Source organism: Ictalurus furcatus, chromosome 23, assembly GCF_023375685.1.
Source record: "Ictalurus furcatus strain D&B chromosome 23, Billie_1.0, whole genome shotgun sequence".
Classification (NCBI taxonomy): Eukaryota; Metazoa; Chordata; class Actinopteri; order Siluriformes; family Ictaluridae; genus Ictalurus; species Ictalurus furcatus.
In genome coordinates, this window is record NC_071277.1 from 9,130,001 (window position 1) to 9,156,551 (window position 26,551).

At 42.3% G+C, this 26,551-nt stretch overlaps 1 protein-coding gene across 9 annotated transcripts in view; it reads right to left on the reverse strand.

Moving 5' to 3' along the window:
- phldb2b (pleckstrin homology-like domain, family B, member 2b) overlaps positions 1–26,551 on the reverse strand; it is a 47,564-nt gene that overhangs the window by 11,630 nt on the left and 9,383 nt on the right. For 2 of the 9 annotated variants that reach the window (XM_053611110.1, XM_053611116.1), the window contains exons 4-15: positions 23,633–23,815; positions 15,947–16,066; positions 12,840–13,969; positions 8,771–9,085; positions 6,241–6,384; positions 4,255–4,392; positions 3,309–3,437; positions 2,152–2,307; positions 1,635–1,745; positions 1,447–1,536; positions 959–1,090; positions 572–730 (exon numbers count right to left, since the gene is read on the reverse strand). In XM_053611110.1, coding sequence (XP_053467085.1) covers positions 572–730; positions 959–1,090; positions 1,447–1,536; positions 1,635–1,745; positions 2,152–2,307; positions 3,309–3,437; positions 4,255–4,392; positions 6,241–6,384; positions 8,771–9,085; positions 12,840–13,969; positions 15,947–16,066; positions 23,633–23,815 — 2,807 coding nt within the window. Of the gene's footprint in view, positions 1–571; positions 731–958; positions 1,091–1,446; positions 1,537–1,634; positions 1,746–2,151; positions 2,314–3,308; positions 3,438–4,254; positions 4,393–6,240; positions 6,385–8,770; positions 9,086–12,839; positions 13,970–15,946; positions 16,067–19,512; positions 19,778–23,632; positions 23,816–26,551 lie in introns of those variants that run through there. The other 7 variants (XM_053611111.1, XM_053611119.1, XM_053611112.1 and 4 more) reach the window with 7 other exon arrangements.

Sequence of the window (26,551 nt, forward strand, 5' to 3'; positions counted from 1 at the left end):
GAGGGACAGTGAAAGAAACTGCTCCTAAACTGTTTGTTCAAATCATTTTATCACTTGATGTAGAAAAAGGGGTTTCTAAGTAAAAGAGTCCACTCTTTTATTTCACTTTATTTACATATTTTTTTTAAAAAAAGAAAAAAATTCCATCGTATTTAAATGTTAAAATGCGTTCTACGTTCTATGTTTCTTAGATCCTGAAAGTGATTTCCGTCTGAAATGGTTTTCTATTGGTTTGTCTGGTGCACTTCGTACCCTATGTAGTGAGCATATATAGTGAATAAGCCATGTTGGATTTAGATAAGGTAAAGATCTCTCTCTGATGGTGGATGTTTATCCGGAACTATGGTTGCCTAGGAAACCCTAGCTAATAATATCGGCTAAATTAAATGAATATATTTGTCTTTGCAGAATAACTGGACAATTGTCATTTTCTCTGGTGATATAGTGATATGACGACACTACTGTAGTAGCTCCAGATACAGTTCTAACATTATAGACTCATGAATACGCAAATGAGCTCCGCTGCTAAACAAATCCGACAATGCTAGTGTGTAAACGCAGCATCACACACCTCGTCCTCTCCTGAAGGCGCGCTGCCGTCTTCGGGACTAGGGCTGGGTTCAGACCCAGAGTCGGGACGCTCGGGGGCATTGAGGTTGAAGGGGGCGTGGCTTGTCTCAACCCCCAATTTCGCATAGAGTTCATTGATCTCACTCACTGTGACATAACCCTGTGGAACAGACCATTTTAGAAATGGGGGGGGAATGCGCAGGGTTAAAAGCACAGACACGCTGGAGTCACGACATTATAAGAGAGAGCAAGCGTTAATGATAATCTTACGTTATGGAGAATCATTTTAGAAGATAAAATTAAGCAGGGTGTTAGAGGTGAGGGGGAGGAGACATGCAGCGCAGACGCAAACGCAGACGCAAACGCAGACGCAGTCACAGAGCAGTACCTCAGCACTTTTAATGGACAGAAAGGAGAAGAGACAGGAAAAGGCCACGATATCAACAGGAAGTAGTGAGAGATGGTGGGTGTGGCTAAGCTCGCTACAAGGCTGACATACATCAGCCAATAAGGAGCTGTCCTGGAACAACAGGGAAAGAAAGAGAGACCCCGTTTCCATGGTGATCTCTTAAGGGGCGTGTCCTTCTACAATAAAGCTTGCAAATGGAAGCTTTGATTATGAAACGAATATGAAAAATATATTAAAATTTATTTATGTTAATTGGACAGCTAGATAACAAATAATCACTAGGTTGGAGCTGATTGGTCAGCGCAACATGACGGTCGCATGTCATTTGCATAAAATGAACCTTTTTTCTTTTAGCAATCAGGTTCTTGTTACTTCCAAACCCTGCCATGCGTTCTTTTGCATCTCCACTTTAAAAACTATTTTGATCCAGGTAGTTTTGATTGACAGATGAGGTTTTCACACCGTACCTCCTTCATACTGAGGGGGTTGACGGGGAAGCTCCGCCCCCCCGTGAGCTCGCCATATTTCTTCTCCAGGTTGTTGAGATTCTCCTTTTCCTGTAAAAAAAAACCCCCCAGAAACGAAGGAGAAACTTCAGTCAGCGAACGAGACACGCCCAGTTCCACCTTCTTCCTGGTGTTTCTGCATCTCTCACCCGCTGCAGCATCATCTGAAGGTTGTTCTTCTCCTTCAGAAAGCTCTCCTTCTCCTTTTGGGCCTGCTGGATGATCTGTGTGGACTGTTTCTTCAGAGCAAGCATCTTCTCCTACAAGAGGAGAGGAAAGAAAAGCTCTGACAAACACCAAATGATTTTGCACGGTGTGTGTAAAAAGAAAAACACAATGGGTGTTGTTCTCTTAAGAAAAAACTAATCACAAGGAGACCAAATGATCATTTTATCTTCATGTTCTTGTTGAAACTTAGCTCAATTTCTTTGTTGCCATGGCGTCCTGATTTTATTATAATCTCTTTAAATGCAAATAAAGCATTTCGAGCTGCATTAAATTAATTAAATGTGCTGTATACTGTATACACATATTATTATTATTATTATTATTATTAGTAGTAGTAGTAGTAGTAATAGTAGTAGATAAGATGTTAAACATTAAAATATGTATTTTACACACTCACACACACTCACAGACACACACACACACGCACGGTTGCGGTACCTTGCGGGTGACAGTGCTGCGCTGGTACTCTGCGATCTCTCGGAGGACCTGCTGCGTCTGCGTCTCTTTCTCCTCGTCCTGACGGCTCTCTCGCTCCAGCTGCTGGAACTCCAGGTCCTCGAAACGCTTCGTCTCTACCTCCAGCGTCTCGGCGTCCTGCGTCTCACACACACACACACACACACACACACACACACACACACACACACACACACACATTAATGAGTCATGCCCCACTCATTCCTGTAATATAACCCTATAGACCTCGGCCACAGTGAGAAAAGAAATTCTAAACTTTCTCAGTGCTTCTGTATGAAAAACAATTTAGGGGCAGGGCTATTCTTAACATTTACAGCTTGGGCCCAATCAAGTCTGTTTTGCAAATGCGTCGTTGTCATGGTAACACCATGTTATATTCTTACGCTTTCGAGCTGCTGGTAGACAAATAAACGCGAATTACGAGACGCTGACCTTGAAGTCCCGCCCGTATCCACCTGCCATTATGGGACGGCTGGAGGACATGTGGGACATTTCCTAATTTGCATATTCATGTTTATTCATAGATCCTGGAATTTTTAATGAGGAGTATAATTTCAGAGATGTACCAATGCTATTTTTAGTTGCGACTTTATATGCACTAATAACATATTAACCTATTTATTATGCTACCTGGAATACTTTGATCGTTTTACGGGCAGCAGAAGGTTAAGCGTTTCTCATCGCCGAAGACACGAACATTCACAAACATGTCGCCTCCTGCAGGATGCCAATCGAGCCTCAGCAGCTCCGTGTCTTTCCGCCGCTGACCTCTGACCTTTAAATGCGTCTCATGCACACACAACACGACCCTCCGACAACATAAAAACACAGCTGTCACTCCGTCAGGCATAACTTTCACACACTGCGTTTCTTCAGCTCTACACACACACACACACACACACACACACACACACACACACACTTCTCCCATTCCAGCTCATGCAGCCTGTGTGTATGAGTGTGTGTACTGTATGACGCATGCCATCACAGCAAGAAAAGCGTGTGAGAATTTAGTGTTGACAGAGATAGCAAGCCAACAAGCAAGAATGAGCAAGAAAGAGAGAGAGGAAGAGGAGGAAGAGGAGGAAGAAGAGGAAGGCTCCGTGTTCAGTACTGACCCTGGACAGCTGGAGGACGAGCTGCTCTTTCAGGGCTTCGGGACACGTGTCGAGCTGAGCGCGCTGCTCGGACAACACTTCGGCCAGACGCTCGAGCTTTACCCGCTCAGCATCGAGCTGGGCTTTGTCCTTCACCACACACACACACACACACAGCAGAGAGACAGACAGACAGAGCAGAGGCGTTAGTGCAGGGGCAGGTGTGGAGGCTGGGGTTAGTCACTAACACCGCCATCAGGAGGAAGAGAATGATGATGATGATAATCATGAAGATGAGTGGGGATTATATGGCATATAAAAGCAGAAAAAGGAAAATGATTAGTGTGCGTTACCTTTTGCGCCTTTTTCCATAGACAGTTATTGATACCAGGCGGCGGATGGTAAACAGTATAACGCGATTTTAATTTTTTTTTTTTAAACTTAAAGTTACAGCTTTCCTTCCATACATGTTACATCAACATTATCTCCTTACTTTAAGAAAACTTCACCACAACAGCGTTTGTGTGGAGCGTCCGCTGTATGAGTTCCAGCGAACGAGCTGCTGCTATAGAAACCGTAATGTATCAGAATGAGCACATTAATATAAACCGACGCTACTGTCAGAGCCTCTGCTATAGAAAACTAGTCAACACCTTCTGACCAATCAGAATCCAGAACTCAGTAGATCTGGGGTGGAAAATTTCCCATGCAACCTGTAAACCGTCTCTTAAAATCTTTGCAGTCAGAATGTCTGAGCTCGAGTGTTCAAACAGCTGCAGGTGTAACTGGAAGATGCTTTCCACACACACACACACACACACACACACACACACACTCACATTGTTAGGGTGTGAACCGGATAGATGGGGAGATTATCACCTACAAGTGAGACTGATGAGCTGCCAGGAACTTTATATGTGTGTGTGTGTGTGTGTGTGTGTGTGTGTGTTTGTGTTCACTGTAATACCTGCGACTTTTCCACCTGCACCCTCTTCTCCATGTCGGCCATCTTGTCCTTCAGCTGCTCCAGAGCCTCCTTCTCCTGCTGCAGCTGAGCCGCCTCAGACTCCTGCTCGCCTTCTAACAGAGCGCGTTCCACCTCCATCTACACACACACACACACACACACACACACACACACACACACACAGCTAAGTTAGCATTCACAGTCAACTACAAATTTTTAGTCAACCCCAAAACTATTGGCACCCTCCATAAAAACGACCACAAACAAACACCGTGAATTGAGTACACGTTAGGAGACTTTCTACAGTTTCCTTTTAACACAATATTTTTTGACTACTTTCAAAAGTATTTGCCCCCTTCCCCCTGACATTTGTATTCCCCGGAGAGGAAAACAGCACTGAGTCTCTTCCTGTGATGTCGTACAAGGTTGGAGAAACATGTAGAGGATCTTGGATCGGTTCATCCCTGCACAACATTTCAGTCTTTGTGCATGTTGTGTTGATTTGAATGTTTGCTTGAGGTCGTTATTTTGTTGAAAGATCCATCCATGTTCAAATCTCGACCTTATTTTTTCCCATTCTCTTGAAGGGTGCCAATAATTCTGAAGTTGTCTGTACATACTAGCTCTGTTCATTTACATCAGTATATTTAATTATATAAATGCTCTAGCATCCAAACGCTGTAAATTTTTTGCAGTCAGCTACAGTTTTTGCTTTTTTAAAATTTATTTATTTATTTATTTTAACAAGATGGCAACATCATTAAATCCAGTTAAAATCAGGACGAGCTCACGGTCTGTGGGCCGTTTCACACAGCCATAAAAGGTGTAATTTCTCTGGTTGGCATCTCATAAAGAAGCCGCATGATGTAAAACAACTGACTGCTGGAGAAAGCTCTGGGTCTGAGGGGAGAGAAATAAACTGCTCCATTGAAAGAAACAAACAGAAACTGAATACAGCAGTCCAGCAATGAATAGTTCAGTTACATCGGAGGCGATCAGTCCATGTGCAAGTGTTCAGAATTTACAACAAAGTGTAGCATCTGTACTTGTGTCCAAACTTGTTTATAATAACTTAAAGGGGAATTTTCCAATTAAATATAATATAAATTAAATATAACTCACTGACTCAAACGCAGACTCATTAAGGCGCCAAATAACTCACTCACCTGCCAGCTCACTCAACCACCAACTAATTAAATCATTCACCCATGACTCGCTCACTCAAAGCCTCACTGACTCAGTCACTGACTCACTGAATCACTCACCCACTCACTCTCTCTAACTCTGACTCTCTCAACCACTGACTCATTGAATCACTCACAGACTCAATGAATCATCATCTCACCCACCGATTCACTAAATCACTCACTGAATCACTCACCCACTGACTCACTAAATCACTCACTGAATCACTCACCCACCAATTCACTTAATGCATCACTCACCGAATCACTCACCCACCCACTCTCTCAAACTCTGACTCACTCAATCACAGACTCACTGAATCATCTCACCCACTGACTCACTAAATCACTCACTCACTGAATCACTCACTCACTGAATCACTCACCCACCAAATCGCTTAATGCATCACTCACTGAATCACTCTCACTGAATCATTCACTCACTGAATCACTATCACTGAATCATTCACTCACTGAATCACTCACCCACCGACTCACTAAATCACTCACTGAATCACTCACTCACCAAATCACTTAATGCATCACTCACTGAATCACTCACTCACTGAATCAGTTAGTTCATCACTCACAGAATATTCAGCTCACCCACCAACTCAGTGAATCACTCACCGAATCATTCACCCACTTATCCAGCAAATCACTCACCATTCAAATCCCTCCCATGCTCACTGAATCACTTGCCACCATCTCACTCGCTTATTCATGAAATACTTACGTGATCACTGAATCACTCACTCACTCAATCACAGAGTCTCTCGCTCCCTAACTCAACCATCTTTACCTCTTGGACTGATTCATCCATCTGGTTGTCCAGCTCTTTGATCTTCTGCTCCAGCTCCTCCATGTTGTTCAGCACCTGGATCCTCTCCTCTTCAATACGCGTCACTTCCTGCTTCAGCCGCACTTCCTCGTCCTCGGGCGCCTGCTGATGACATCACATCCTCAGTACTCCCATCACAATTACGATAACAATTATAATTAGGATTCGAATCGTTTCTTCCATTGAGTTTCTACTAATCTTATAATAACGTCTTATCTGTAGTGTAATAATGAAATGTGTAGAAATGCATCGACATAATTTCATATTTGTGTCTGAATTTTAGTCTGCAAAAGGAGGACATAAACAAATATGTAAATCAACAAGCTTTAATAGTTTGATAGTGCCATAGTGTCAGAGCCTACTGACTCAAAAACAATGGTGCAGTCATTTATTATTGTATGTATATTATGTCAAATCTGAAAATAACATTAATAAGCAAATCTTTTTAAACTTAACATTGTAGCCATTACTACACAACATTACACACAAAAGATAAAACCTAATGAGGCCATGATTCTGCGTATTTCCCCACAGATGAGACACACTAATGCCCCATTTCCAAAATCTGATTAAATCCGAGCTATTTCTTGAGCCGGTATTTAGCGGCAGATTTTCAGAAACTCTGATCCCTCGCCAGTAGTTCACACAGGCTGGTTTTCTCTTAATCTAATAAAGGCGATGTCTACACCCAGCTTATAACGGCCGCCTGCTCTTAGTTTCAGCCCCGACAGACGTAAATACACCATTTGAGAGGAAAGCACAATGTAAGCTCCATCAGGACGTGTGGGAAAAACTCAGGAATGAACATGAGGAATGAGTCAGTAAAAAAAACCCACATAAAGTTATATTTAAATACTGGGTTCTGGATTTATGAACCATTCAAAACAGAGACCTCTGTGTAAAACTGATTCGGGGGGCGGGGCTATGTGTAAGCTCACTGGACCAATCACATCCCTTATGCAAATGATTACACGATTACATTTTGATAGTGAACGGCGTAACAGTCGAAAAACTGTGCCTAGAAATCTAAGTGATCTAGTGAACATGTCTAATGTTAGTGATGAACTAAGTTGTGGTTGTCATGGTAACCTAGTTTGCAAACGTTTAGCTAGGACATGTAGGCGCATCTAATTTACATATTCTTAATAATAATATATAATATATAGAAATAATATATTTCTTAAGTATTTATTGTAAGTTCTACAAGCAGAAAAAGAAAAAAAGTTACTTCACGTTGACTTTCTCAAAACAAAAGCTTTCATTTGGTGTGTAGCTACGTTTAAAACGGACAAAACCATCAGCGCTAAGTCGTCAAATAACTCTCTTACTTACAACAAACTTTCACCTCACGAGAGAAAACAAAAACGTTAGCTAAACTCAAATATTGTGTATTTACGTGCGATGTGAAGACATCGTTGGTGCGATGTGCTGCATTAGAAACGTTGTTAGAAGAGGATATGAACTAGCTAACTAGCTTATCATATGCTATTATATCAGGTATATCAGCTAGCAAAATTGTCCGTCTAAATAAACCCTTCTACACAGATTTATTAGCCACATGTTGACCTTTAGTCTCTAGTGAAGAAACTATCCATTAGGTGAATAACGCAAGCACTAAAAACTGCAAATGCTAATTTAGTGTGTGTGTGTGTGTGTGTGTGTGTGTGTGTGTGTGTGTGTGCACAGTGCACAGGTAAAATGAAGCGAGATTACATCAGCGTAAACACACAGCGTGTGACCTCTCTATATTCGGACAGCGATGTTTATCTCTGTTCAGCAGAGTTTATGTTACGGAGCGAGGTCCAGACCTTCAGCACCACGATGTGAAGAAGGAGAACTATAGCGAGGAGACATAATGTAGAGACACATGGAGAAAGAACAAAAGAAAGAAAGAAAGAAAGAAAGAATGCAGCTTTTAAGCAGATTTATGGTACATATAGAAATCATTTCCAGCATGTTGCTTGTTGCATACCTCTCTATAGATTGCAGATGTGATATACAGATGGACGACAAATTAAAGGAAAATGCAACATGAAGTGTCTCAGTATCCCAGCAGAACAGATTCAGTGGCTCTGGAACTGTTCTGGAGTACTCCTAAATACTCTAAATGCATATTATAGTTTATAAACAAACATTATACAACTTATTTTACTATACAAACTATACTAGACTTGGACCAAACCCTAAGGCCCTAAATCTCCTAGAAAAACATATATTATTCCCTTTAGACAGTCCCCGTTTCCTTCACATTCCTCTGCGTGTGTGTGTGTGTGTGTGTGTGTGTGTGCCTAAAAAAGGTCGTACATGGAAAGGGCGTGAGCTGAAAAGTCTCAGAATGTCTAACGAATGAACCGTCTTTACTAAATCTGTAACTGATCTACAAGATAACATGCAGGAGAAGCTTAGTGTGTAAGAGATATCAATCATTCAGTGGGCGGAGCTTATTCTCAGAGGGTGAGACTAATAAGGAACATGCTACCTGAAATCTTACCTTATTATTCCGCGCCTGTCGAGGGGAAGGGGTGGGGGCAGAGCCGTGAAGACTCCCAGCAGGTGACTCCGCCCTGACGTCTCGCTGCCCGCTGGAACAATGCTGGCGCACCTGGTGCTCCTCACTGACCTGCAACTCCAAACCTGGGACTCCAGAGCTGTATCCGTTTTGTGCGGAGTCAGAAAACATGGACTCATCCTCGGTCACCTGGAGCTTCTCGAGCTCCTTGTTGATCTTCTGGAGGTCGGCCACGGCTGAGCCGCTCTGATTCCGTTCCGAGCACAGACTCAGGATGGTTTCCAGACGCTGACGCTCCTGTAGGAGAGAGTATTAATAATAATAATAATAATAAGAAGGGGAAGAAGAAGAATAACGAATTATTGCCAAAACTTCGAATTTCTGCACAACCCTTTGTTTTGATTATAGCTTCTAACATTTTAATAAGATTCAGAATCACGCTCTACACAAATCACACGCAACTGCTAAATCATGAGTGGGTTACTCTTCCAGACATGTTCTCTCCGTCATGTGGTTGCAAAAATTTCCCTTCAAGTCTAATACTAAACATTATTCTGGTGATCTCAGAGAACCCGACGTTGAGTAACAGACGCTGTAACCGGAACAGAGACGGAGGACGTCCATAAAACCCCCCCCGGCAAGAGAACAAGAACACGCTCCCATGGGACGCCGCTTTGATCCTAATGAACAGGCGGAAAAGCCCTGCGTTCAGCCACTTCTATGGAAATAAACGACGAAACGCAAACACGACTCTCACCATCACAGCTAACGCCTGTGTTTGAACTCCGAGCCAGGACCAGCAGCAATGATCCAGCAGATTTATACTGATTCATACAGATGTGCATCCACGAGTCAGTCCATACAGAGAAAAAAGGAAACTGTAATAAAATCCAGAAACGCTTCATTTATCACTAATGTTAAAAAAATAATCTATAAAAGGACTGAAATATGTTTTACAGACTTCTACAAAATCTGTTCAAACAAAACCAAGTCTGTAAACTGCTCTTGGAACTATAATTAACATCTGGATTCTGATTGGCCAGAAGGTGTTGATTAATCTTGTATAACACAAAGCTCTGACAGCCGTGCAACTGCAAATCACAGGTTTATTTACTGTCAACGCACTCGCTTCTTCGTTTCTAAAGTAACAACTTGTTGACACAGACTACGGAGGATGCTCCACATAAACAGTGTGGAAGGAGTCTCCAGTGTCAGCGCTTTGTAACAGTCAGAGTTAAAGTGTTTATAATGTACGTACGTCAGAACTGGAACTAAATATATACGGATAAAACGTTCTTTAATGTAAACAAATTGTAATCGCTGGGAATTTTTTTTTGTGGTACAAGAAAAACTCATTATTTTATAATATGATTGTTGTTTGTTTTTTTTTAACTGGATTATCATGAACACCACATGTCTTGCGTAAATGCTCATTTAAATTCGTATCAGATGAATAAATTATTATTTAATCAAGTCACATGTGGCTCAAGTTCTGTGTGCAATCTTCTTTTATATATATATATATATATATATATATATATATATATATATATATATATATATATATAGTGTTAATGAACTCACCATGCCCACGATGCCCGAGGTCAGAACGTCCAGGTGCATAGTGATGACCCTGAGAAAAAAAAGGGACCGGGACGTGGCACCTGACGACCCGATCGAACCTGAGCTTGCGCGGTTAAAGCCGATGTTTAAGAGCCGAGAGGGCTCTATCTCTGGACAGGTCGAGCGTGTCTGAGCGAGTGAAACTTCAAGCCACCTAAAACAGAACTGGCACTGGATGCCGTGGGGACGGAAATACACAACCGGAGTGATTTAATCCTTCCGCTTTCTATCGCGTTCCAAAGTTCAAGACAGCAGCTGGTTCAGCTCCACTGGAGGGCATTATTAAAGTCAGTTGTGTGTGTGTGTGTGTGTGTGTGTGTGTGTGTGTGTGTGTAGTATATACACCGGATATACCCAACCATCTCAAACATAAATAGCACTTCAAGCTCAACCTGGGTCTCACTTTCTTCTCACTGCTGAGATCTGATGTTTCTTATGTATGTGTGTGTGTGTGTGTGTGTGTGTGTACACATATCCAAGTGCATGCTTAATTATGTGACATCATGAGTCAGGGTTTGAGCCATGACCCCTAGTGAAAGAGAGCAACTCTCAAGAAATAGAAATAGAAATAGAAAGACGATGCATTATCCTGGCCAGAGTCACGGTAGATCCGGAGTCTATCCCGGGAACGCTGGGTGTGAGGCAGGGATACGCCCCGGACGGGATGCCAGTCCATCGAAGGGCACCCTGACCACACTTATTCACATTTAGGGGTAATTTAACGCAGCCAGTCCACCTGAATGTTTTTGGAAGGGAACCAGAAAACCCAGATGAAACCAACATGCACATGAGTAATGAGTATTTAACTTCTGCTTTGATTATTTATTGACGTATTTATGATATTTATGCATTTTGAACATTTTAAATAACAGCACTTGAGTAGATACATGAATAAGGCGTGTAATGGGACACTTGTACCTGAATCTGAGAAACTCTTCATTAACGCAGGCTAGTAAAAGCACATATGAATGTCCAGTTTGCACACACACACACACACACACACACACACACACACACACACACACACTTGCCTCTCCACCTGCAGCTAACTGATATTTACTCTCTCCAGCAAAAGCCTCTAATCCAGAACCATAATGTTCCACCACAACTACAGGGCTGTAACGGCTAATGAGCGAGCGGCCCGGGCTTCTGGTTTTGGATCGACCTCAGATGGGGCGGGGCTACAGGTGGCCTCGTTGAAAAGCATGAGAAAGTTGAGAAAACACCACTCGACTTTCATGAGAAAGACTTCCCTGCTCCAGCCAGAAGAGAGGCAGGATTAGGAGCGTCAGCGCGGGAGAACCACCAGCTCACGCCGCCCCACTGTGGGCCTCCCAGAGAGAGTGTGTTTGGGCGGCCATGCTCGCAGAGACTCGAATGCGGTTCAGGGTTGACTATTAATAGGAGGGGTGGGCGACTCCACCTCAGCCTGAATCGTCTGTTCTCCCCACTACAGAGAAAGCGTCAGTACTGCATTACCCAGCGTCTGTGTGCGATTAAAACTGGAATTTCATGTGTGTGTGTGTGTGTGTGTGTGTTTTTACAAAAGAGATTAATTCATAGGTAGGTGGGCCTCTCCCTTCCTGCTCTCCTCCTAAGGCCATAATTCCACTCTGCGGGATTCCTGAAGGACATTGTGAAGGAAAACTGCAAATTCAACCTTTATTTCCATTTGGCTGCTACTTCCAAGAATCTCCTTTTATACCACTTTTTTTAAAATCCATGTACGCTTATAGCTATGTAGAGGAACGTCCACAAAACAAATTCCTGTTCTCACTGTCATTACAGCTACAATAAAGAGCTATCGTTCCTCTCTTTTAATGGAAACACGCAGCTTGTCATGTTATGAAGAAACCACAACATGTAAACTACTCTGTTGGAAAAGTTACAGCTTTACCACTGACACTGGAGACTCCTTCCATAAATGTTAAATAAATGTTTCCTTACTTACACGTTTTTATAAAGCTGCGATTTGAAGCTTTGCTATTGTCAGAGCTGCTGTTATAGAAAATTAAGCAAAACCTTCTGACCAATCACAATCCAGAATCCAACAGTGCTAACTTTACTATGTGGGGCAGTTGGAGCTCAGTGGTTAAGACATGGGACTTCTGACCCATGTCATGGGTCATGGGTTCAAATCCCAGCACCACTGAGATACCACTGCTGGGCCCTTGAGCAAGGCTTTGCCTCATTATTATTGATTGATTGATGATTACGCTGCCTTTTTAATGTCTGTGTTGAAGACGCTAAGCTTACCTGTTAGCTAGTTAAATTGTCAGCTTCAGTGATTAGCTAGCTTACATGCTAATATGACAGCCATATTTCTCATTGCCTAGTAGGTTGGAACTCTCTTAAAGTAATAATGTGATGCAACAGTTTTAATCCTATACCAAAAATATTTTTGTTCACTTTAAGAAGAGTTCCTCACCAGTCTCTCCACCTCCTGCTCTCGAAGTCTTTCGTCTCTCTGTCTCTGGTGATAGTCCTGGAGCTCTTCTTTCCCACTGAGAGAGCTGATGCTGCCCTTCCTCTCACGGAATCCACCCTGTGGACTGATCCCGGCCTTCCCAAACGACTGCCTCCTCTCGCCCAGACCCAGCTCGAAGGCTGGTGAGGACGTGCGCAATGCCTGCTTCTCCAAATCCGAGTAGGAACTGCTGGAGGTCAGACTCATCTTCTTGGCCTGACGTGGGCTGGTTGTAGCACCTGAGGGCGCGGTCACTTCCGGACGTGTGGGTGCTTGTTTGGAAAGGGACCTGGTGGACAAGGAGATGGAGATCACCTCAGAATGCCCGTTTTGGTGACTGGACTCAGGGGTGGGTGAGGAGCGGGGCCATGGTAGGGTGAGAGGGGCGAGCTGGGATTCCGCCGAGCGGTAGAGACGGGGTAGAGAGCGGCTGTGAGCGGCTATGCCCATTCCTGTCAGAGAACCGGCTGAGTACTTCCTTTGGCGTGGCACTGGAATTGGGCGTCCTGCTTCCTCAGGCTGTAGCCTGCGTGCTAATCGTGGGCTGGAGGGCATGCTAGCTGCTCCGCTTCCGCTTCCTGGAGTTTGTGGAAGGGCATCGCTTGCTGTAGAGTAGGAACCATTCCACATTGACAGCAAAGAACTTGATGTTTGGCCACGTCGACCGTCCGAAGAGGCAAGCAGGCTATCCTGGGACTGGTTCCGGGTCATTGGCCGCAAAGGAGGAAGCGAGGAGTTGTAATCCCTCTGGTCACTGCGTCGTGGTGAGGCGGGTACACTGTTAGACGACTGGGTAGGGACTTTACACAAAAGAGGCGGGCGGTCAGACGTGTACAGTCGTCTTGCTTGGTCCTGATAGGGAGATATCGGGCTTGACGAGGTTATGACTGACAAGGAGTTGGGCGTCGAGGGCGGGGACTGAGTCATGCTAAAGTAGGAGGGGCTACTGTCCCCATTGGTCCGCAGGCTGTTCTCCAGAGCTTGTTTTTTCCTCTGTAATGTGTCCATTAATTCCCGCAGCTCGGAGACGGACCGCACGCCTCTTGAACTCGGTCCGCTGGGACTGAAATCGCTACTGAACTTCATATAATCTGAGAGAAAGAAAGAGAAAAGAGAGATAATAACTTCAAGTGAAGCGTCTACCTAAGGGCAGCATTTTTACATAACCAAACTGTCAGTTCAAATTCCTAAACAAAAACGAAAGAAAAGGCAGTGGTGATTACGGAAACTCATCTGAAGACTCGTCCATTCCTAAAATGGTTTGGTGTCAAATTTCTCCTTCACTCCAGAAACAACTGAAACCTGGGTTTTAATCATCCGCAAACCCAGACCTTAATCTCAGCTGTTTTACCTTTTAAAAATAGAAACAGTCTGAAAGTCCATGATCAACAAAACCTTTCAGTTCGACTGTGTGGTGAACCGCACACATGCTGCGGCCCGCTGTATCTTCTGTTTTTCTCTCAGCCTGTTCAAATAAAGCTTTCCTGTCCGGCCCACCTAGAAGCAGCCGAGCCAAAGATGGACAACAGAACAGTTAAACACATGGACTCTGTTTCTCTAGCTCTTGCACAACCACACACACACACACACACACACACACACACACACACTCATCATCTGCACAGTGTATTAAGACTCGCTTCTCCAATGCAGAATGATCAAAGGAAATCCCAGACACTGGACATATGCACACTCATAACACACATACCAGAGCAAAGCAGAACCTTACACCAGCCTTGTACAAGATGATAGAAGGACAGCAGAGATAGCACAGACTTGAAGATATTGAACAGGTTGGTAGAGGTTTTCCAAGCGTTAAAAAACATATTAAAGGTGTTTAAGAATTCCAGTCCTGTAGACGGTGCCAGTTTCCATAGATGGGGAGGTCTGAACTACCTGTTACAAAACAGAGCTTCATTTTTACTTTGATGGAGCTCCTTTGAGCATCTAAAGAGTTCTGAACCTATCCGGCAATAAGGCATACGGAGTTCCTGAACAAACAGAGCGATGGATCTGTCAGTTTGATTTATGACAGAGTGCAAAGATCAACACTGTAAAGATCTAGAAGGTTGAGACGGAAGCTGTGGCGTAGCTATTAGTTAATTATGTAGAAGGATCACAATTAAAATGGATAAGTTTGATGCGCTCGTGCGTTTTGCGTGGATTTCAGACAGTAGCAGGAGTCGTGATGGCACTAATTTGTTATCTAATCATTTAAGGCATAATTGAAATGACTCGCTAGTCAATACTGCGCTATTAATAACACTGTCTTAAAATATATCCAAATATTAGAGTAATATGAAAAAATAACATTTTATTTTATAAAAACAGATGCATTCTTATATTTATGTTCCTGCCATAAACCTCCAGGATATCACCCCGATATCACTACGCTCCGAGTGTAGCTAGCTGTCTAGCAGCTTTCAAAAGAAATGGGAAAAATACACGACGCTGATTGGTTAATCCTGATTTTCCGCATAGTCAATCCAATTCAACCAAACAAACTAAGAGATGTAATCTGAGAGATGTAACGTACTCCTAAAAAAAAGTTCCTGGATTTTGGAAAAGGTTCCTGTGGTTACTGTTTACTGAGCCAGACAAAAAGGCTCTAACTATCAATCTCCACACTGACAACAAACCAAGTCAGTAAGCAGACGATGGAGACATTCCACAGGACTTTGCCTGCAAACGTCTCTTTTGAGAAGATATCTCCTAAAAAAACAGACAGCTGACCCTTTAAGACTCTTGAAAGGGTTCTTGTACTTCAAAGGATACTATTGTACACACACCTGGGTGTGTGTTGTACACACACACACACACACACACACACACACACACACACAGACACACCTGTCCAGGTTGGAGAGAGAAGGCCTGGTTACCTGTAACTGAACCCGGTTTACAACCCCCTCCCCAACAAGGGCTGTTTGAAATACAGGATATACGTTCTATATGAATCCATAGGGGACTGTTGTGGTAAATGGGGGTGGGTGGGTGGGTTGTTAGTACCTGGGGGCGTGGTTTGGGGGGGGGGGGTGTAGTGTTAGGTGAGATGTGAGCTCCATTACCTGTGCTGTAGACCAGCGGGGACACAGGACTCTTCTGAGGAAGCATGCTCTTCATCCGGCTGGCCTCTTCTGGGTGGTTAAAACGGAAGAAGTAGGATTTACCCAAACACAGAGAATAACCTGGAGAAAGAAAGAAAGACACGAGAGGAGAGAATTCATTCAAATAACTCTGAGAATAAACATTCGAGAACACTTCTGTTTGGTCTGGGTGTGTAAGCAGAACTGCATCAGAGAACTCTGTTAGCCATCAATCCTGATCGAAATCCACGGCGTCAAACAAGACATCAGGGTCATGACCTTGGCATTACAAGAGCCACAGCTGTCCAAACACCTCTCTCGCTACGCCGTGACACCATCAGTCCTAAAGCTAGACAGAGATATGGGCCAATGCTAGACGGTACATCTCTATCAATCGCTATTCCATCATCTATCTGAGGTGCGCCATTTTCCTGAGCTCTCTAATCAAACCAAGGGCCTTGCTCAAGGGCCCAACAGTGGGAGCGCTGGGGCTTGAACTCCAGACCTTCCGATCAGTAACCCAGACCCTTATCCGCTAAGCCACCACTATGTCACATGACACATCTCGGCTCAGAATCTGCTGAAAGTCCACGGTAATTTTTTAAAATGGCAAGCTCCTCCGCTTATTGAAAACGAAAAAATCGTGAAAGTCTGGAGGGACTGATAAATGTCTGGACTTTACGCCAGACCTGTAGCGCAGTGTGTCTAGAAACATTGAAAAAAAGAAGAGTTGATGAAGAGATGGAAAGAGATGGACGAGAAAGGAGTTGTATGATCTACACAGAAATAAGCCCATGTGAGTTCTTCTTATATCTTTAAATGAAATAAAAAATTCTGTCCTTATCTCCTTGACATATTCTACTTTCAGTGAATCAAACTGCTGACCAAAGTGCAGTGAGAATGCAGTCAGTCCCTCACTGCAGCTGAAATGAGGTTCATCTGGTTATCAGATCTGTCATGGAATAGGTAGAACTTGGTGTTGGATGGATGTTCCAGTAGGAGCATAAACAAACTCCAGTTAGTCCAGAATGCAGCTGCAAGAGTCCTTACTAGAACCAGAAAATATGGCCACAAATCTTCAGTCTCTGCTCTGAATAATGCAAAATTATAAGCACACTCCACTCGGCTCGTGCCTGGGACATCTTCCCCGGTTGTCCCTCTGTTCCCGCATTGGCGTCCATCTTTCTTCATTAATGTTCTGACTGGCTCACCACCAGAAACTCTCATCATATCCTCTCCTCTTCAACCCACAACTGCATTTTCCACCGGTTTGAAATCGGAGCTCGTAGAGCAGCCTTTTAAATCATGGAAAATATTTCCTGCTTTTCACCAAACCCCAAAGCTCTGGCTGGAGGACCTGGAGCTCGTTTTCTGCTGGATTTTACTCAATAAAAGGTTAATGGAAGTGCCGTAGGAATGATAAATAAGACGAGGGGACTTTATGGGAGTTGAAAAGGAGTTTGGTGAGACAGGACAGGACGTCTAACTCTAAATCCAAAAACGTGGACAACACGGCGAACATGTTTATCTCAGGAAAAAAGGACTTACTACACCATATCGCACAAGCAAAACTACTTCACAGTGGCAGATGCGCTGCTTAGAACCGTTTCTGTCCATCTCATTGAACCTGCGTGTCTGAAACGCTTGACCCCATGCTTCGATGAGTCCGACTTTAGCGTCTTCAAAGTCAAAGGTCGAATCCCGGTCCAGTGTTCTCTACCCTGAGCTGAGAGGCTGATCATTAACATGCCAAACCTCTGACTTTTGGCCCCTTAAATCTCCAAGACACATTCCACTGTTCGGAACGCTGGCACGTCTAGACCGATTTTCCTGCATTTTTCCGTGCTTTGCAAAGCTCTCTCACGGAAAAGCGAGCAAATAACGAGAATCACAGCCGTAACGGTCCGTCTGTACGTACTCCATAACAATCCAGACCTTCGCACTGCGAGACATTTCATCATCGCGAGTCTGTCAAAACAGTGATCTGCGAGATAACAGCGTCAGATAAACACAGTTCTGCGCAAGAACCAAAACACACACACGTACACGCAGCAGGAAACGTTTCTCCAAGTACAGCCGTGGGTGTTTAGTCTACACAGCTGTGCTTTTCTGGCTAAAGACCTCAAATAAATATCTTATAGAAACAAAAGAGCGCTGTGAGTGAGTCCTAGATGCTCCAATGTCTACCTGAACTCCTGAAGACAAAGCCATTTTGAAGACCATGAGCAGAGTTTGATTAAATCCTTATAGGAAAAACAAAATTCAAGACTGAGACCTTTAATAAGTTTACACTGGATATTTACTGCGTTTAATCCCATTAAACAAGTCCTCATAAACCCGCTCAATCGGAGTCTTTCATGGACACAACAGATCCGTCTTTGATCTGAGAATAAAACATGTGCGTCACTTTACACACTTGTCTTTTACTGTCACTGAATTACAAGGAGACCACAAGCGCTCGATTTTCTGCACCGTCAAACAATTTTCATCGCTTTATTACATTTCCGACACTAATTAACTGTCTCGATTCCAAGCCGCGAAACCTGATCAATCGGATGCTTTAATTAACAGAGTACACTTAATTATCCGGATGTTGCTCGCCATATTTGCCGACTTTGAGGCCTGTGGAAAAATAAAATAAATTCAAGACACAAAACAGAAAACCTGGCAGCAGGAAACTCATTTACATTTTGGCTGAGTTTAAAACTTACATCTAGAGCCAAGTCTTCTTCGTCCCGCTCCTTAAAGTCTCTACGTAGGCTTAAGAACCCTTAACTAATCAAAGAACTCCCGAGGAACCCTTTTTTCTCTGGTGAGAACTCCGCACGGTTCCCCACTAGGACTCAAACTAGGAGTTTTACTTCAGAAAATATTTAAATAAACAATATTTATAAGAATAACAAGAATAATCACACCTTTCTGTGGAGTCTCTCTCCATCAGAGGAGAGGCTTTTGAGAATGCTTGGAGAAAATAATAAGGAGGGGATTAGTAGTGAACTTTGTACTTACACATACAAACAAATACCAACGTGCATAGATAAAAACACAAGAAATGTGGGATTTTTAAACTTTTACCGGCCACAACAACGACAGTTATCAAGGGGTGTGGCCTACTGTATCTTAGCAACTCTCACCGGTGCAGATCAACCATATTATTAATGACTTTAATTAAACATAGAGTGCATTGAATGTACGTTATATTTGTGCACATTGTGAAGAGTTAGAGTTAAAAGACGTAGAAATGACACGCAGCTCACGTGTGGGAAAACGCGTCTGAATGACATCATGGTATTAACACACCCCATCGCACGCGCCTTTGCGTTTCACAACCACACCTTTACTAATCATTAACCCAATAAACTTCATATAAACATATATAATCTAATCAGATTTCATACTGAGCTGTTGTTTCTCTTCATAAGGCATTCATACGTAGGAGGAGTTACACAGATGTTGCACATGTGGGCGGATTAAATACCTTTAAAAGAAAATGCAGCTGAATCTAATCATAATGATTTCTATATCGGGATAACTTCTTTCAAACCAACCTTCTTTTAAAGCGTCCCATTCAGAGAAGCTCCTCACAGAACCGGGTTCCTTCTCAAACTCCGCATCTCGAACTTCTCCTCCTGCGATTCTCCTCCAGAGGTTTTAAAGCGCACGTTCCTGTCTCCTTCAACTCTTCAGACCGTTAACTGCAAACCCAAACTCGTTTTCTGCAACAGCTGGAAACGTGCAGCTGTTTCAAAGCGGAGCCGCAGGGAGACGTGAAGCTGGACTGCAGGACCGAGTTCAGGAGAATGAGTTCAGGAGAAAAACGCCTTTAATCCCCGCCCTTTCTTTTCTCCCCCCCTCCTCTTTGGCTCCGTCTGAAACCGCAGTGTACTACACTTAATAGTAGTACACACACTCTCCGTGTGCTGGTGTACCTGGTTTCCTCATACTGGTTAGTAGGGTAGTGTGGAAGAGTTATAATACCTGGCTGAAGGCAAACAGACGCGTTATAATGACGTTATAATGAAGCTGCATTAAACAGACTGAAGGACTGAAAGAGAGAGCTATAAAAGATGGACTTTTACAGAAATGTCTCCTTTAAGCCCCCTTCCCCCCACCCCACCCCCGCCCAAAATACAACTAACCTCCAAATCAACATCCAAGCAACAGCTTAGCAATAGGAGATGAGATGAATATTCAGTGTGCAAAAGTTTGCACACCCCAGCTTGTGATAAAACGATCTATTTATCAAATTAGATAGTCAAATCTGTCTAATATTTCCTGTTATAAGATTACAATAAACCAAAATATAGAATTATTAAACCTATTTCGAGCCATTTGTGCTCTGGAAATATTCTTGTTCTGTTGGCAGAAATTTTATTATCATTTTAAGTGTTTATTTCTAGAGAGTAGCAAGATGGATGGGGACAAGATGCCATGCAATGGATTGGCACCCCATCCAGGGTGTACCCTGCCTTGTGCCTGATGCCCCCTGGGACAGGCTCCAGGTTCCCCGCGACCCTGTAGGATAAGTGTTATAGAAAATGGATGGATGTAATCTTCTTATAAGAAATATTAGATAGATTTACCCATATTCAAGATATTTTCACTTCTTTTTTAAAGATATCCGGTGTGTTCGAATGAACAGACTTGTTAACGTTAGCTATCACACAACAGTACTGTTGAATTCTGGATTCTGATTGGTCAGAAGGTTGTTGATTAATCTTCTATAACAGCAGCATAATAGTGCAATTTTATATTAACGTGCTTGTTTTGAACACGTTATCGTCGAGAAGGAGTCTCCAGTACAAGTCAAAGTTCCAGGGTGAGGTTTAGAACATACAGATTCCTACACCTTTAAGCTCTACAGATCAGGCAGTGTTTGCATTTATTATCTCTGAAACCTCAACCCTGGTGAGAATCAATGCCTGTTTGTGTGGACAATGATCAAAGACGGACATGGAGAAGAACTTTGCTCCTCGTGGCTGTTTTTGTCAACTCGCTTGTTCTTCATGTCTGTTTTTCTCAACCTGTGTGTGTGTGACTCGCTCGGCTTATCATTAGCGACATGAACGCCTGAGTCAGCAGAAACGTCTCCAGCACTTCAGTGTCCACAGCTAAAAAATGATCATGTATCCTGACAGTAAACATCACCTCGATTTGGGCATTTGGGTCGAACTTGTTAACACAGAACTAATCGGAGACTTCTCTAGGCTATACAACCGCTTTGGGGGCGGGGCTATAAACGAGCTCAATTTGTGATATCACAAAGCATGTTTAACATCTTTGGACCAATCAAACGGGAAACTTCTAGCCACCAAAACCTGCATTCTAATGTTCTTGATGAACAAATAATTGTAATTAAACGCATGTAATTATGGGATATGGGATGGCAGGAGCCCATGGGGGCGTTTCTAATTGATTTGCATATTCATGCATATTCATACATCCTGCCATTTTGAGTTTATTTTGCATTAAAACTATTATTTATTATTACGCATATATTAATTTGGTTTAAAATGGTTTTTAAATGACACATTCAGAGGGACATTCTTCTTCTTCTTCTTCTTCTTCTTCTTATTATTATTATTATCATGTGTAAATGTTTTTGGATAAAAGCTTCTGTCAAATGAGTGTTTTGTGGTACAGGTTTCGTGAACATATGAATTTTTAATGGAAAAAAGTGATCATTGTAACAGCTGGAGTGCAGCCGTGTGACAGTTTTTTCTCAGGTGAAATACCAAAATAAAAGGGGGGTGATGTAAATAAAAATAAAACAGCGCATATGAACTGTATGAACTGTACTGAAGCAAGAACTCAGACAGTAATGTGATTAGTCGCAGGACAGTGCAGAGAGAGTGAGGATTAAAGTGTAATTCCCAGGAAGTGCTTCAGGGAGAGTTTGGAATTTAACCTGAAGCCTGTTTCCATTTCCCGCTCTCTCTCTCTCTTTCTCTCTCTCTCCATCTGTCTCTCTCTCTGTGCTGTTTCTCCGCCGCTCTACACAGGACCTGGTGTGGGTTTAATATCCATTAACCTCCAACAGTCTGTCTCTGTTTCTGTCCTCTCACAAATATCTCCCACAAACATCTTCATCTTAGACTCGTGTATCTCACACTACAGTGTTTGTGAATCATTAGCTAATTCATGTTTTTTTTTTATCCTGATGGAAATACAATAGATGGAATTACTTCAGATATACATGTAAATCTGTAATTCCGACATTTAGGAAACAGGGAACGTTGGTAATTTGGTCGGAAACAGAAGAGTCAGTGCTGTTTCGGTGAAGTCATAGTGATGAAATCTGATTCAATTTCAAAATCCAAAACAATAAAAATATGACAGTGTTCACTTAGAACATGGATTTACGTCCATCGGTTATTGTTATTCGTGTGGAGAAAACTGTATTCAGGAGTACTGAAATGTTCCAGACGTCTCTATCTGGGGCATTTTCAAGAAAAGTTCCAAACTGATTTCACTCCTACAGTATAGTCATCCAAACACCACTGACTCAACCCAACCCCCTCCTCTACAGAGACAAACACACTCAGAGATTCACAACCGGAGTGCTTGTTTCAATCCAAACAACCCTGGGAGTAAATATTTGGCTGAAGGACTTCATCACGCAGAGTGAGAAAGATAACACGTGGACGAGATAAAAAACAACCCTGATGATGATGATGATGTAGAAAGAAAATGAGTGAGCAGAGTAGAATGGGGTAGAATGGTATGGGCAGTAACGTGAGACCTCCAGCTCTGTACGAGTGGAAGCTCTGAGTCACAGACAACAAAACCAACCGCTGCAGAAACCACTCCAATTAAACTCACTGTGACGTCCAAAACCAGCCCTGTCGTGGAAAAACACACATTTTCCAACACACAGCACTCTCGCACATTTAATAAGCGTTATAAAGACGTCATGAAATCAGATCTGGCCTCACTCTGTTTCCCAAAAGCACAGTGTGTAGTGTGTTTTAACCACCAGGGGGCGACTACGTGTAGCTTCACAGTGAGGCTCTGGAGAAAAGTTTCTGCAAACTAAGGGTGCACTTCTTTTTTTCAGGTATTTCCAAGCCAATAAAGTTCATCAAAATGAAAAAAAGAAAAGAAACAACAAGAAACGAAGGAAAGGAAAGGAAAATAAAATAAATGAAGGAAAGGAAAAGAAAGAAAAGGAAAGGAAAGGAAAAGAAAGGGAAGAAAGGAAAGGCAAGGAAAGAAAAGAAAAGAAAGGAAATAAATGAAGGAAAGAAAAGAAAAGAAAAGAAAAGAAGGGAAAGGGGAGAAAAGGAAAGGAAAGAAATAAAGGAAAGGAAAAGAAAGGAAAGGAAAGAAAAGAAAGGAAAGAAATGAAGGAAAGGAAAGGAAAAGAAAGAAAATGGAAAAAAGGAAAGGAAAGAAATGAAGGAAATGAAAGGAAAGGCAAGGAAAGAAAAGGAAAAGAAAGGAAAGAATGGAAAAGAAAGGAAAGCAAAGGGGAGAAAAGGAAAGGAAAGAAATGAAGGAAATGAAAGGAAAGGCAAGGAAAGAAAAGGAAAAGTAAGGAAAGGAAAGGGGAGAAAAGGAAAGAAAAGAAGGAAAGGGCCGGAAAGGAAAGAAAGAAACTAAACAAAAGGAGGGGAGAGAAAAGAAAGGAAAAGAAAAGACGACATCCCTGGTGTTGAGAGTGTTTACCTTGTGTGAGCTGGGTGGGCGTGGTCACAGGAACTCCATCGAGTGAACACAGATGTCCGCAGGGGTCCAGAGTCACGACCCCGCCTCTGTTCTCGATAACACAGTGCTCAGCTTCGATGCCTGGACCCTGGATGGTAATATCCTGCGGCACGGCGGCGTCATCACGCCCGATACGCGTGATTCCTGCAACACAACAAACACACACGAGAAAGTTGAACCAGGAGGATTAGAATCAAACGAATTCTCCGCGTTTTTTAGATATGCGTGATCACCACGGACGACAAATTCAGGACGTTTCTCACGGCGAAATCAAAAACATACGACTCATAACGGACGTCTAAGGGCTGATGTGGAACCTAATCGATAAACATGATCATAATAATACACATGACAGAAAGTCTTAAAGCTGCTCTTATGGACTTTCCAACACTGGAAGGAGTTCCGGTTATGTTACGCCGTCAGATCAGACACACAACTAAAACAGAAAAAGTAGTTCCGTATCTGAAAAGACCGATTCCACAGATTTCACAGCTTCTTCTAAAACCTGGCTAACAGAGAACGTCAGAAAATATTCATCACATTCCAAGAACGTCACGTTGTTATGATACAAATATAACGTTCTAAACACGTTTACTTCACAACGTTAGAAGGACACAAAACCAACTTTATGAAAACGTTCGTGTTAATGTTCTAAAAATGTATGTTAAGAACATTTTCAGAACAACCTGAAACTCTTATACTGGTTCTTAAAAAAAAATCTATCAGCTGGATATACTGGACATTTCTTAACCATTAAACCTTTACTGACTTCCATTACAGTCCACATCATCGCTTTAATAATTCAGCTTTATATGAAAACCAAGCAGCTTCTGTGTGTTTGGCTTTAATCTAGCTCATCTGCGTGATCTACACATGCTCAACCTGTTAGTTCGATGCAAATGAACTCCATCTAACTGCGTTGTTCCTCTGCGTCGCCACCTGAAGGGTTTCCTTTAACTGAATTGAGGTTCTCGGCATGGGATTTCCCACCGCACGAAACACTCGATCCTCTTACGGTTTAAGAGCAGAAACATGGCCGTATTTAGACAAACACTGGCAGCGACGCTGGCATTCATGTTCTGAGGAAACTCTCTGGGAGGAAACGTGGAAACGCACGAGAATCATCCAGAATGTTAACAATGGTTTCGGCATTACAGTCTGAGCCGTAGGATGTGGAACGCCATTCCTGTAAAGCCTGGGATTAAATAAACGATAAAAGAGGAAAGGAGGGAAAAAATACCCCCAAGAAAGGGAAAAATACCCAGAAATATTATCATCGTAATAACCGAATCAATCTGACGTGTAAGAAAGAAAACAGTGTGTGTGTGTGTGTGTGTGTGTGTGTGTGTGTGTGTGTGTGGTGCTGTTATAAGAAAATAATCAACATGAGGATGGTGTGATGAAGTGGAGTTACTGTTAGCGGCACAATGCTGATTATTTGTTGATATTTTCCTGAAGAGTTTTATTCCTCTTTGTTCTTTTATGTTTGTTTTATCCCACAGTAACTTTTCCAACATTTATTATTTTTTATTTGTTAAAGAATTACACGCAACTTGTTTTATCCATTTATACATACCTTTAATGTTGTGGAACGTCCACGAAACAAGTGAGTTCCTGTTCTCACTTACATTATAGCAGCTATAAACACTCGTTCCCTCACCATCCCTCTCTCTATTCTCTCTCATTATTCTCTCTCTTTACTCTCTCTCTCTATTCTCTCTCTTTATTCTCTCTCTTTATTCTCTCTTTATTCTCATTCTATTCTCCCTCTTTATTCGCTCTCTCTATTCTCTCTCTCTATTCTCTCTCTTTATTCTCTCTTTATTCTCATTCTATTCTCTCTCTTTATTCTCTCTCTTTATTCTCTCTGTATTCTCTCTCTTTATTCTCTCACTCTATACTCTCTCTCTATTCTCTCTCATTATTCTCTCTTTTTACTCTCTCTCATTATTCTCTCTCTCTATTCTCTCTCATTATTCTCTCTCTTTATTCCCTCATTATTCTCTCTCTTTATTCTCTCTCTTTATTCCCTCATTATTCTCTCTCTTTATTCTCTCTCTTTATTCCCTCTCTTTATTCTCTCATTATTTGCTCATTATTCTCTCTTTATTCTCTCTCTCTATTCTCTCTCTTTATTCCCTCTCATTATTCTTTCATTATTTTCTCTCTTTATTCCCTCATTATTCTCTCGCTCTATTCTCTCTCATTATTCTCTCTCTTTATTCTCTCTCTTTATTCCCTCATTATTCTCTCTCTCTATTCTCTCTCTTTATTCTCTCTCTCTATTCCCTCTCTTTATTCTCTCATTATTCTCTCTTTTTATTCTCTCATTATTCTCTCTTTATTCTCTCCCTTCATTCTCTCTCTCTTTATTCCCTCTCTATTCTCTCTCTTTATTCTCGCTCTTTATTCTCTCCCTTCATTCTCTCTCTTTATACCCTCTCTCTTTATTCTCTCATTATTCTCTCTATTCTCTCCTTCATTCTCTCTCTTTATTCTCGCTCTCTTTATTCTCTCTCTCTTTATTCTCTCTCTCTTGAGTTTAATAAAATATAGTTTGTCAAGTTCAAAAGAAACCGCAAAAGAAGCGTAAACTCGTCTGTCCTGAAGACGTTTGAAAACCTTCAGTGAAGTTACACAAGTTTTCCTCGGACTGATACAAAGCGCTGACACTGGAGACTCCTTCCATAAATGTTAAGCAAACGTCTCCTTACTTTATGAAAACTTCACCATATCGACGATGAGCGGTTACTATAGAAACGATAACGTATTAGAACAGGACGTTCATTGAAACCTGTAATTTGCAGCTGGACAAAAAAAAAACAAATCACGTGAAAATGACAAGCGTGCATTTTTATTGCCTCTGCATCTACTATCACA